Source organism: Castanea sativa, chromosome 10 (assembly GCF_040712315.1).
Source record: "Castanea sativa cultivar Marrone di Chiusa Pesio chromosome 10, ASM4071231v1".
NCBI classification, from domain to species: domain Eukaryota; kingdom Viridiplantae; phylum Streptophyta; class Magnoliopsida; order Fagales; family Fagaceae; genus Castanea; species Castanea sativa.
In genome coordinates, this window is record NC_134022.1 from 4,124,011 (window position 1) to 4,134,387 (window position 10,377).

Below are 10,377 nucleotides of genomic sequence, written 5' to 3' on the forward strand. Positions count from 1 at the left end.
ATTCCTTAATGGGGATTTGAGTGAAGAAGTTTACATGCAACCTCCTCTAGGTCTCTCTATTGAATCAAACAAGCTTTGTCGCCTTCGACGTGCATTGTATGATCTTAAACAAGCTCCTCGAGCATGGTTTGCAAAATTTAGCTCTACCATCTTTCGCTTGGGTTACACTGCCAGTCCTTATGATGCTGCCTTATTTCTTCGTCGTATTGATAAAGTCACCATTTTACTTCTCCTCTATGTGGATGATATGATCATAACTAGTGATGACTTTAGTGGCATACAAGAACTCAAGGAATTTCTTAGTCAGCAGTTTGAGATGAAAGATTTTGGACACCTTAGCTATATCTTGGGTCTTGAAATCACTCGTTCCTCAGATGGTCTTTATATTACTCAAGCCAAGTATGCCTCTAACCTTTTGTCTCGTGCTGGACTCACTGAAAGCAAGACTGTTGACACCCCAGTTGAGCTTAATGTGCATCTGACTCCCTTGGGGGGAAAACCATTGTCTAATCCTTCTCTTTACAGACGATTGGTTGGCAGCCTAGTCTATCTCACAGTCACTCGTCCAGACATTTCCTATGTTGTTCATCAGGTCAGCCAGTATTTGTCTGCTCCACGGTCGACTAACTATGCTGCTGTTCTGCGTATTCTTCGATACTTGAAGGGCACTCTCTTCCATGGCCTTTTCTACTCAGCTCAGTCTCCTCTTGTACTTCGTGCATTCTCTGATGCTGATTGGGCAGGAGATCCCACTAATCGTAGGTCCACCACTGGCTATTGTTTTCTCCTTGGCTCTTCCTTGATTTCTTGGCGAAGTAAGAAACAAACCTTTGTGGCCCGCTCCAGTATTGAAGCAAAATATTGTGCTCTTGCTGATACCACATCTGAGCTCCTTTGGTTACGATGGCTTCTTAAGGACTTAGGTGTGTCTACATCCTCTGCTACTCCTCTTTACTGTGATAAATCAGAGTGCCATTCACATTGCTCACAATGATGTCTTCCATGAACGGACTAAACATATCGAAATTGATTGTCATTTCATCTGTTATCATCTTGTTCATGGTGCTCTCAAGCTCTTCTTCGTCTCCTCCAAAGATCAACTTGCAGACATCTTCACCAAGTCCTATCCTAAGAAACGCCTTCGTGATTTAGTTAACAACCTCAAGCTGGTCTCCCATCCACCTTGAGGTTGAGGGGTGCCGTTAACGTATGTATTGTGGGCTTGGCCCAATTGGGTTACTTACTTGTATAGCACACATTGTACTACTTGTACTGCACTCATATTTGCTTGTACAACACTCATATGCCTCCTATATAAAGGCACTCATGTATATTATTTCAGTGAGAAATACAATACTATTGAATTCAGTATTTCTAACAATAACAATGGGATGGAGGGTGAGGTTATGGGTTCAAGGAGTGAGTGTGTAAAAGGAAGAGTTCGGGGGGGCATGCATTTTTTCTAGTGTTAATGTCCAAATGATTCTGTTCCTTACAATGATAATAAGTAAATTCTCTGAGCTGCATGATCAGTTGCAATTTGTGGATGGCAATAGTATCTTTTGCCTTTCATGTATCATCATCAAACACATTGATCTGGTTGTTTGAATAGCAATTTTTCATTAGGGAACTTCTTAGCATGTTTACTTTTGATTCTAATGCTCCAACCTCCCCTTCTTATTTCAAATAAATAAAAATAAAAAAATTCAGGAACAGGAACAGCAACAATGTGGTGTTACCGATGAAGCAGAGCAATTCATGGGCTCAGGCCGTTTTGGTAATCTTAATCTTCTCTATTTTTCTCTCTTTTATCTCCTTCTGTCATCTCTTTTATATATTTATGATCTTCCGAAACTCTTTCTATATCATCTCATTGTGATGTATATGTGGCAGCACGAGCTTATCTGTTGTGATATAATTGTGCTGATGAAATGGAGCTAGAAGCTGCTTTGAGGTTTTGCTGAACCAAATACTGCTCATATTCTAGTGGATGATTTTACTGGCAGCAAGTGTCAAAATTTTACTTTTTGAATGTTCAAGGTTGCTTGATTCAGACTATTATGTCTTATGTAATCTAGTGTTAGATTGAATTACAGAATGTGTTCTTACTTTTATTGCTCTTGTTGCGTATTTGTCTTCGTGTTGTTTTGTTTGCATCGATTCATTAAAAAATTGCAGGTTGGCCTGAGCTCTCAAGTAATATATCTAATTTATACTGGAGATTGTTCTTCTCCTTTGATTTTAAAGCACCAAGTCCAATGTAACCTTAATCAAGAATGGAACGAAAATTTTCTCATTGGGGAAGCTGAAGTGAGACCTCACAATGAGAGATTTGAGAGAATTGTCTGAAATTGCATCTAGCAGAAAGATTCCAGAAAAATCTGTAGTTACGACACCATCCTTTATGCTAGATTTTTTGCCTCTAGGACGGTGTGACCGAGAAACTTCTACCATTACCAACCCAAAAAATCTCACTAGAAACTAGCAGCACTGGCAAATGAACACTCTTAGTCCAAACAATTTTCAACTTTTCTGCCTCCAACAGTAAAATTGGGTGATTTGATCAACAGCAAAAACTAAACCAGGACATTGGCAACTTTCTTTTTTTAGGACGTGGCAACTGATTGTGATTAACCAACTGATTTACTAATTCGGCCAAGTAGTTTGGAATTATGAGTTTAGTTTAAGTTGCACCTAGTATAACTTCATAAGAGTTACATCTTTTTTCGGACCATTAATTATTATAAGATCTAAGGGTGAAAAAACACTCACAGTAATGTTTTTATTATTCTCTAAAAATTAGAAATTTAGACATTAACTCTTCTTATTAAAGAAAAAAAAAACAAAAAGAGCATTAACTGCCACTTTCCTCCACATCATCATCTTGTTCCTCTCAGTATGTACTTTCAGGTCATCACCATTGATTTCCTAACAATATTGTCTTGAGGTACTAGAAAATTTTAGAAATAGGCAAAATCTTTTTAGAGAAAAATTGTTGAGGATAAGTATTTCTGATGATAAAAAGAACTCATGGCCAAATTAAGTCAATTTAAAAAATATTGCTCTATCAATGTAACACTATCTCTTAGCCATATCATCATCTCCCACTATGGTCCTTGAATGATCTTAAAAGAGACGGGCTCTCTTACATCAATATATGCAAAGCATCATGATTTATGGCAAAATAGGCTAGTATTTTCGTGGCGTTATTTGTCTTTGTATAATCAACAAACACTCCAAGGACCACCACCTTGGAGTTGATCCTTAATGTCCTCCATGATATGGGCCCACGCCTCTAATGCTTGCCATACTCCAAAATAACCTCTACAGTGAAAGTCACTGCAAACCTTAGTAGCTAAATATACAATCAACATTTCTCTCAATATATATATATATATATATATAGTCAACATTTGTCTTGCTTCCTTATGATTTGTTTGCACGAGAGCAAGAAGATTTTGTGAGAGAGGAAGAAGATGATGGCGTGGAGAGGGAAAGTTAATGACTTTTTTTTTCCTTTGATAAGAAGAGTTACTGCCTAGGGATAGCAATTTTGCCGCGCCCCACTTGACCCGCTTTACCCCACGCGGGTTTTTCCTGCCTTGCAAAGGTTGTGGGGCGAGGATGAGGTGAGATTTTAATCCTGCACCACGGGCGGGGTGAGGATAGGTTTACACTTTTTAGACCCACCCCGTCCCATCCATGCCCTCTCCGCGTTAATAGGGTTAAATTGTAAATTTTTCATATCCTAAAACCCTACTATTTAAACAAATATATCATCAACTTATTTTATTCAACTCAACGTGGCTCTCTACCTCTTTTTTCTATCAAGCAAAGTTAGAGATAAGGAAAAATTTTAACGTTTTCTTTTGTCTTTATTAGAAACAAATTTATGAATCATTTTTTCCATTCAACATCTTTCTCAACATAGTTTTCATCATGAACATAATAGATGTTTTCTGCTTTTATGAGTTACGGGTCTGAAACTCTAAATGGTTGTGTAGTTATTTCTATCATGAACATTGGAACTACATAATAGCTTGTCCTATGAGGTATGGATCTATATATATATACGCGTGTGTGTGTGTGTGTGTTAGAAAAAATAAAAGCTCCAGATTAGTTTCACTCATAAGAATAATAGATATACATACATATGTATATAAGAAAATTAAAGACAGAAAAATGCATTAAGTATTATTAAAAAATAAACAAAATATTTTCTTAAAAGTTAACTCACTGTACCTATCGGTGTGTTTGGTTTTGTATCATGAAGCATTTCTTTTGGGAATTTGGATATACAAGTGATAGCTTTGGATCATTGGGTGTATTCTAAAGTTCTTTATTTTTATTTTTTATTATTAGAATAGCTACTTCAAATATTTGGCTTGGAAGTTTAAAACTTATTGTTTCATTTTATTCATGTAATCTTTTTTCTTTCACATTATTCTATATTATCTTTGTTGGAGAAATATAATTTGTCCATTACTAAGTTGCTAAATTACATCAGGAAAAAAAATGACTTCACATGATAACATTGGTAGCTCCAATGCATCTGCACCTATTGGCAATAATCAATTTCCTTTGATAGTAGATGAAGATAATGCAACCCCGTCATCACCTCTGTTGGATAGGCCAAAAGATGTCCAACCTAACAATGAGATAATTGAAGAAGAGGGGAAGTACAAATCAATTGTTTGGAATCGTTTTAAGAGAAAGAGAGTTGATGAGAAAGACAAGGCTGAGTGCAATTATTGTAAGATATTGCTAGTACGGGGATCCAATTATGGCACTAAACATTTGCATAACCATGTGAAAATATGTCCAAGGAGAAAGTTTCAAGACATTAGGGATATGAATAAAAAAAAATTTGTGAGGGATCAAAGTAAAGTGGATTCAATGGCGGGTGTAAATGCTTATCATTTTGATCAAAATGTATCAAGAAATGAACTTGCTCATATGATCATCTTGCATGAGTATCCCCTTTCTATAGTTGACCACATTGGTTTTAGAAAATAATCAAATTCTCTTCAACCATTGTTTAGGATGGTTTCTAGGAACGCAATCAAAGAGGATATTTTGAGCAGCTATGAGAATGAAAGGGAGAAATCAAAGCATGAAATTGATAAGAATCAGGATAGAATTTCTATTACCAATTATATGTGGACTTCACAAAACAAAAAGCGAGGGTTTATTATTGTAAAAGCACACTTCATTGATGGTTTGTGGATATTACAAAGCCGAGTTATGAGGTACTTTTTTTAAAAGTATATATTCATTTTATGTTTCAATTAAATTCTTTTCAAATGTTTTATGAACTTATATCATTGTTAGTTCTAATTATGTAAATTTCTCATTTTAGGTTTATTTATGTCCCATCTCCACATACAAAAGAAGTGCTTTCTGGTGTTCTTCTAGATACTTTATTGGAGTGGAATATTGATAGGAAGTTATCTACTGTGACTATGGACAATTGTAGTACCTATGATGCAGTTATAAAAATCATCTTAGATAAGCTTCAACGTGGTACACTTATAATGCGTGGATCAATGTTGCATATGCATTGTGCAGCACATGTTCTTTATTTGATTAGTCAGGATGGTTTGGATGTAATTGGATCAAGCATTGGAAAGGTTCGAAAAAGTGTGGGATTTTGGACTGCATCAATAAAGAGAAGACAGAAGTTTGAAGAGATAGCCCAACAAGCACATATTGAATGTACCAAAGAACTAGCCCTTGATTGTAAGACTCGCTAGAACTCTACGCATCTCATGCTTTTTATTGCTATAAAGTATCAGAATGTCTTTTATCGATTGAACATATGTGAGTCATCTTATTAGTGCATTCCATCAGAGGAAGAATGAGAGATAGCAAGTAATATATGTGAGAGATTGGCAGTGTTTCACAAGGTAACAGAGCTATTCTCAAGTACCTCATACCCTGCAGCTAATCTTTTATTTCCTAAGGTGTGTGAAATAAAAATAACTTTGAATTCTTGGTTTACAAGTGCAAGTGATGTGATTAAGAGTATGGCATTTATAATGTTGGAAAAATTTGATTGTTACTAGAATGTGATTCATGGTGTTTTGGCCGTGACAACCATTTTAGACCTAAGATATAAGATTGAATTGTTAGAATATTATTTTCCAATAATTTATGGTGATGAAGCTAATAATGAAATTCAAAGGTTTAGAGATATTTGTTATGAAATAATTTGTAACTACAGATCTTGGAGAATGGGTAGTGAAGATACTCGTGGCTCTTGTGTGGCAGAGGATCTGTAAGTTGATGACTCCCTTATGGACTTTGAAAGATATCTTAGTCAGTAAAAGGGGCTGGGAATATTAAATTGGAGTTGGACAATTACCTTAAATTGGAGTTGTTTAGCCCACATCGCAGTAAATTTTATCAAAAGACCATGGAGGCATTAATGTGTGCTCAAAATTGGTTATGAGCTGAAATTAATGGTAATTAAATTTACTAGTTTAATTATGCAACGATTTATGTTGTTGTATTCTTTATTATATTTTTCAATTGTTTGATTAAATTTATTTTACATTTTTTAAGGCTCTTCATCTACTGTAGATGGAACTGAAGATACATTCCAAAACATTCTGTATGATTATGATGATGATGAAGAAAATGGTGTCACAATAATGGAAGAAAGTGGATATTATTTTTGAAGAACTAGCACTACAAAACACGTAGGTCTCAGGCCACATTTTTTAAGCCGCATTTGTAAAAATGCGGCTACAGACTGGCTAAAGCTGCATTTTTTTAAAAACGTGGCTTAAAGAAATTGGCTTAAGCTGTGTTTTAAACATGCGGCCATAGAACTCGTCTAAAGCCGCATTTTCTTGGGCTATAGCTGCAATTTTGGGGGTGGAGCTATTGCCGCGTTTAAAACATGCGGCTATAGCGCATGTTTTAAACGCGGCAATAGCTCCACCCCCAAAATTATGGCCTGAAGCCACGTTTTTTACACACGGCTTTAAATTTAGTCTGTAGCCGCATGTATAAAACGCAGCTTTAGTTGTGGCCAGTGGTTGCATTTATTACACGCGGTTTCAGATTTTTCCTATAGTTGCAGGTTAAAAATGCAGCTTTAGGAGTTTAGATTATTTTGTTGTGTCACACTATGAGATTTTTGTTTTTGTTATGATATTGTCTTGTTAAACATATAGATAATATTATTAAGTTTTTGCTAAAAATTAGTTTCATTTGATGGGATATATTTATTTGTAATTTCAACTTTCAAGTATATTATACGGGGTGGGGCGGGGTCCTAAGGAGCAGAGATGAAGCAAGAAAATATTCCCCATCATATAAGGCAAGGCAGGGATGGGGCAAGACAAAGGTCTTTGCCACCACCCTGCCCCGCCCCATTGCCATCCCTAGTAAGGAAGAAGAACTATCTTTTGGGTGAAGAAGAGACAAGATGGTGAGTGGAGGAAAAGAAAAGATATTTGATGGGAATGGGGAAGAAACGGGTGGATGAGAAAAAAGTGAAGGAAATAAAATAAAAAGTAGTTTGAGGGGTATACATGTCCATCATTAAGAAAATTTATTAAATAAAAATTACAATTGTGTTAAAACACAACAAATTTTCACAATAGTTGAGGTGTCAAATCTTTCATATGCCAATATAAAATTTAATAAATTAATAAAATATTACACTAGGATTGACTACAACTAAAAACAAAGAGTATTATGAAAATATTGTGACATTTTATTATTTCCTTAAACTTTTTAAATTAGTTATATTTTCCTTTTTAAAAAAATAGTTCTATTGACAGAATATTTTTATAACAATTACATAAGTTATTGGTTCTCATTTGGATCTACTAGTGACATTATTATTATTATTTTCCTACCATTAGCAACTTGTCATAAAGACTTTGTTATGAAATTTTTGTGAAAATATTGTGTCCATAACTTGCATTAAGAGAGGTAATCAAAACAAAGAATTCTCTTTTCATATATATATCTTGTCCTTTTTGGTAATTTACAACTCAAACTGCCAATTTTATAAGTGTTAGCCAAACGCTCATGAGCTTTTTCAAAAAACACTTTTTGATAGTTTTTACCAAACACCCTGTTTAAAAAAAAAAAAAGACTCAATTTCATACCGCAGCTTTTAAAACCGCCACTTTTTCAAAAAACATAGTTTGAAAAAATTAAACCAAACTTACTCTAACTTGCCTAGTGGTTGAGCCAAAAAAATTATGGTGTTGACAAATATATGGAGGAAACTTATTCCGGAAATATTGATTATAGATAAAAGGCATCTTTCACAAATAACATAATGAAGTTATTATTATTATTATTATTTCCTTACACTGGGTGAGTGAAGAGAGATTTGAATTCAAGTTATCCTACACAAAGAACTGAACGGTGTTAATAAGCCACTTACACATACTTTTTTGGCCATGATTCACTAAATCCCAAAACAACCACTTAGCAATAACCATTTTTTTCTTTTTTTAGAGCATCCATAGTAGTGGAGCTCAATTTTTAGTTTTTTAGCACCATAAAAAGTCATTTTATCTATTCTACCTTCTCACATCTAACAACAGTGATTTTATTTTAGCTTTTAACACAATAAAATAATATAAACACTACAATAAAATAATATTTCCTTCAACCACCAAAATACAATCACAACCACCATCAAAACCATAGAAATCACTGCACATAGACACACAGAGAGAAAAAGTAGTGTGAACGCAATTTTTTTGTTTTTTTGTTTTACCTTTCAGTTGTAGTGCTGTCAGCGCACAACCAAAAATAGCTGTGCATTGTACCTAACTGAGGAGCAAAAAAAATATTGCTTTGGCTCCACGGTACATTTTGAGTTTTAATAGTACTAAAAATAGTTATATAGCTATTCAATACCACTATTGCTAGCATTAGATTTCACGAGCTTGGACTCATTTATTGTCTCCTGTTCAAGTCAAGCGAACTACCATAAACACAGCCAAATTTTCTAACAAAAAAATTAATTGGGCTGTGAAAATTCCAGTAGGCACTAACTCGGTTGGTCCCCATGCATAACGTGATTCACATCCCATAGTCAACCCTAATGCCTATATAAACCCTCACCCATTTCCTAACACAGCACAAGCCCACTAAATCTATTTTCTAATCTCTTACTAGTCCCCAAAATGAGCCTCTCCAAACACCTACCCATTTTCTTCTTCCTCTTAATAACTCTTTTAAGTGCCTTAGCCCATGCAGCCAGATTTGATATAAGCAACAATTGTCCCTTCACAGTCTGGGCAGCAGCCGTGCCCGGTGGTGGCAGGCGGCTCAACCCACGCGAGTCTTGGCCCCTTGACGTAAAAGCTGGCACAACAGGGGCTCGCATTTGGGCTCGAACTGGATGCAATTTCGATGGTTCTGGGCGTGGCAAATGTCAAACCGGTGACTGTGGTGGACTTCTTCAATGCCAAGCCTATGGTACACCTCCAAACACCCTTGCCGAATTTGCACTAAACCAATATCAAAACTTGGATTTCTTTGACATATCTCTTGTTGATGGGTTTAATGTTCCTATGGAATTTAGTCCCACCTCTGGTGGGTGCACCAAAGGAATAAGATGCACCGCTGATATCAATGGACAGTGCCCAGCTCAATTGAAAGCTCCTGGTGGGTGTAACAATCCTTGTACTGTATTCAAGACCGATGAATATTGTTGCAATTCTGGAAACTGTGGACCTACAAATTATTCCAAATTTTTCAAGGATCGGTGCCCGAGTGCTTACAGTTACCCTAAGGATGATGCAACAAGCACATTTACTTGCAATGGTGGGACTAACTATAAGGTGGTGTTCTGCCCTTGAAGCAGAACTTTGCTTTCGTATATGAGGCATAGAACTAGTAGCAAGTATGCAAATAAGAGGTGTAATCAAAGCTTTGAAGCTTTGTGAGCATGCGTAATTAGTGTTGCGCACGCAGACACTATGAAACGTATTCACTTTGACGTACGTTGTATTAAAATATCTATGTAAGCTTATGCCAAAAAACAATAATAATAAAAGATCTCTATGAAAGATGTAAGAACTTAACCTCCTTAATGTCTGTTTTTATTAACTTTTTTTTTTGGGTGAATTATAATTTTATTTTTCAGCTTAACCTAACAACTAACAATGCTTAGTTTTGATTTTCAACTATGGTTAGCAACTCTTTATGTCGGTGCTTCTGTACATGTTTGACTGATTCACTCATTGGCTGATATATCAAGTATTGGCCTATGGGGGAAGTAATCAAAGTGCGCCCATATAAGGTTGAATGAACAAACTATTGACACTAAAAGGTTGTTGAAAATTGAGCGCCTTATATATCTAATGTTGAGATGAATCGGTAAAGGTGTTATATGAC

General features: G+C 35.5%; 2 protein-coding genes across 2 annotated transcripts; both read left to right on the forward strand.

Moving 5' to 3' along the window:
* The first annotated feature begins 4,515 nt into the window (after nucleotides 1-4,515).
* LOC142613544 (zinc finger BED domain-containing protein RICESLEEPER 2-like) lies at nucleotides 4,516-6,680 on the forward strand. The gene is made up of 5 exons (XM_075785927.1): nucleotides 4,516-4,973; nucleotides 5,043-5,249; nucleotides 5,360-5,739; nucleotides 6,224-6,277; nucleotides 6,565-6,680. Exons 1-5 carry the CDS (start codon nucleotides 4,516-4,518, stop codon nucleotides 6,678-6,680), a joined length of 1,215 nt encoding a protein of 404 aa, XP_075642042.1.
* A 2,439-nt stretch (nucleotides 6,681-9,119) lies between these two features.
* Nucleotides 9,120-10,068, forward strand: LOC142612921 (protein P21-like). The gene has a single exon (XM_075785094.1). It carries the CDS (start codon nucleotides 9,162-9,164, stop codon nucleotides 9,837-9,839), a length of 678 nt encoding a protein of 225 aa, XP_075641209.1. The 5' UTR covers nucleotides 9,120-9,161; the 3' UTR covers nucleotides 9,840-10,068.
* Nucleotides 10,069-10,377: the final 309 nt, after the last annotated feature.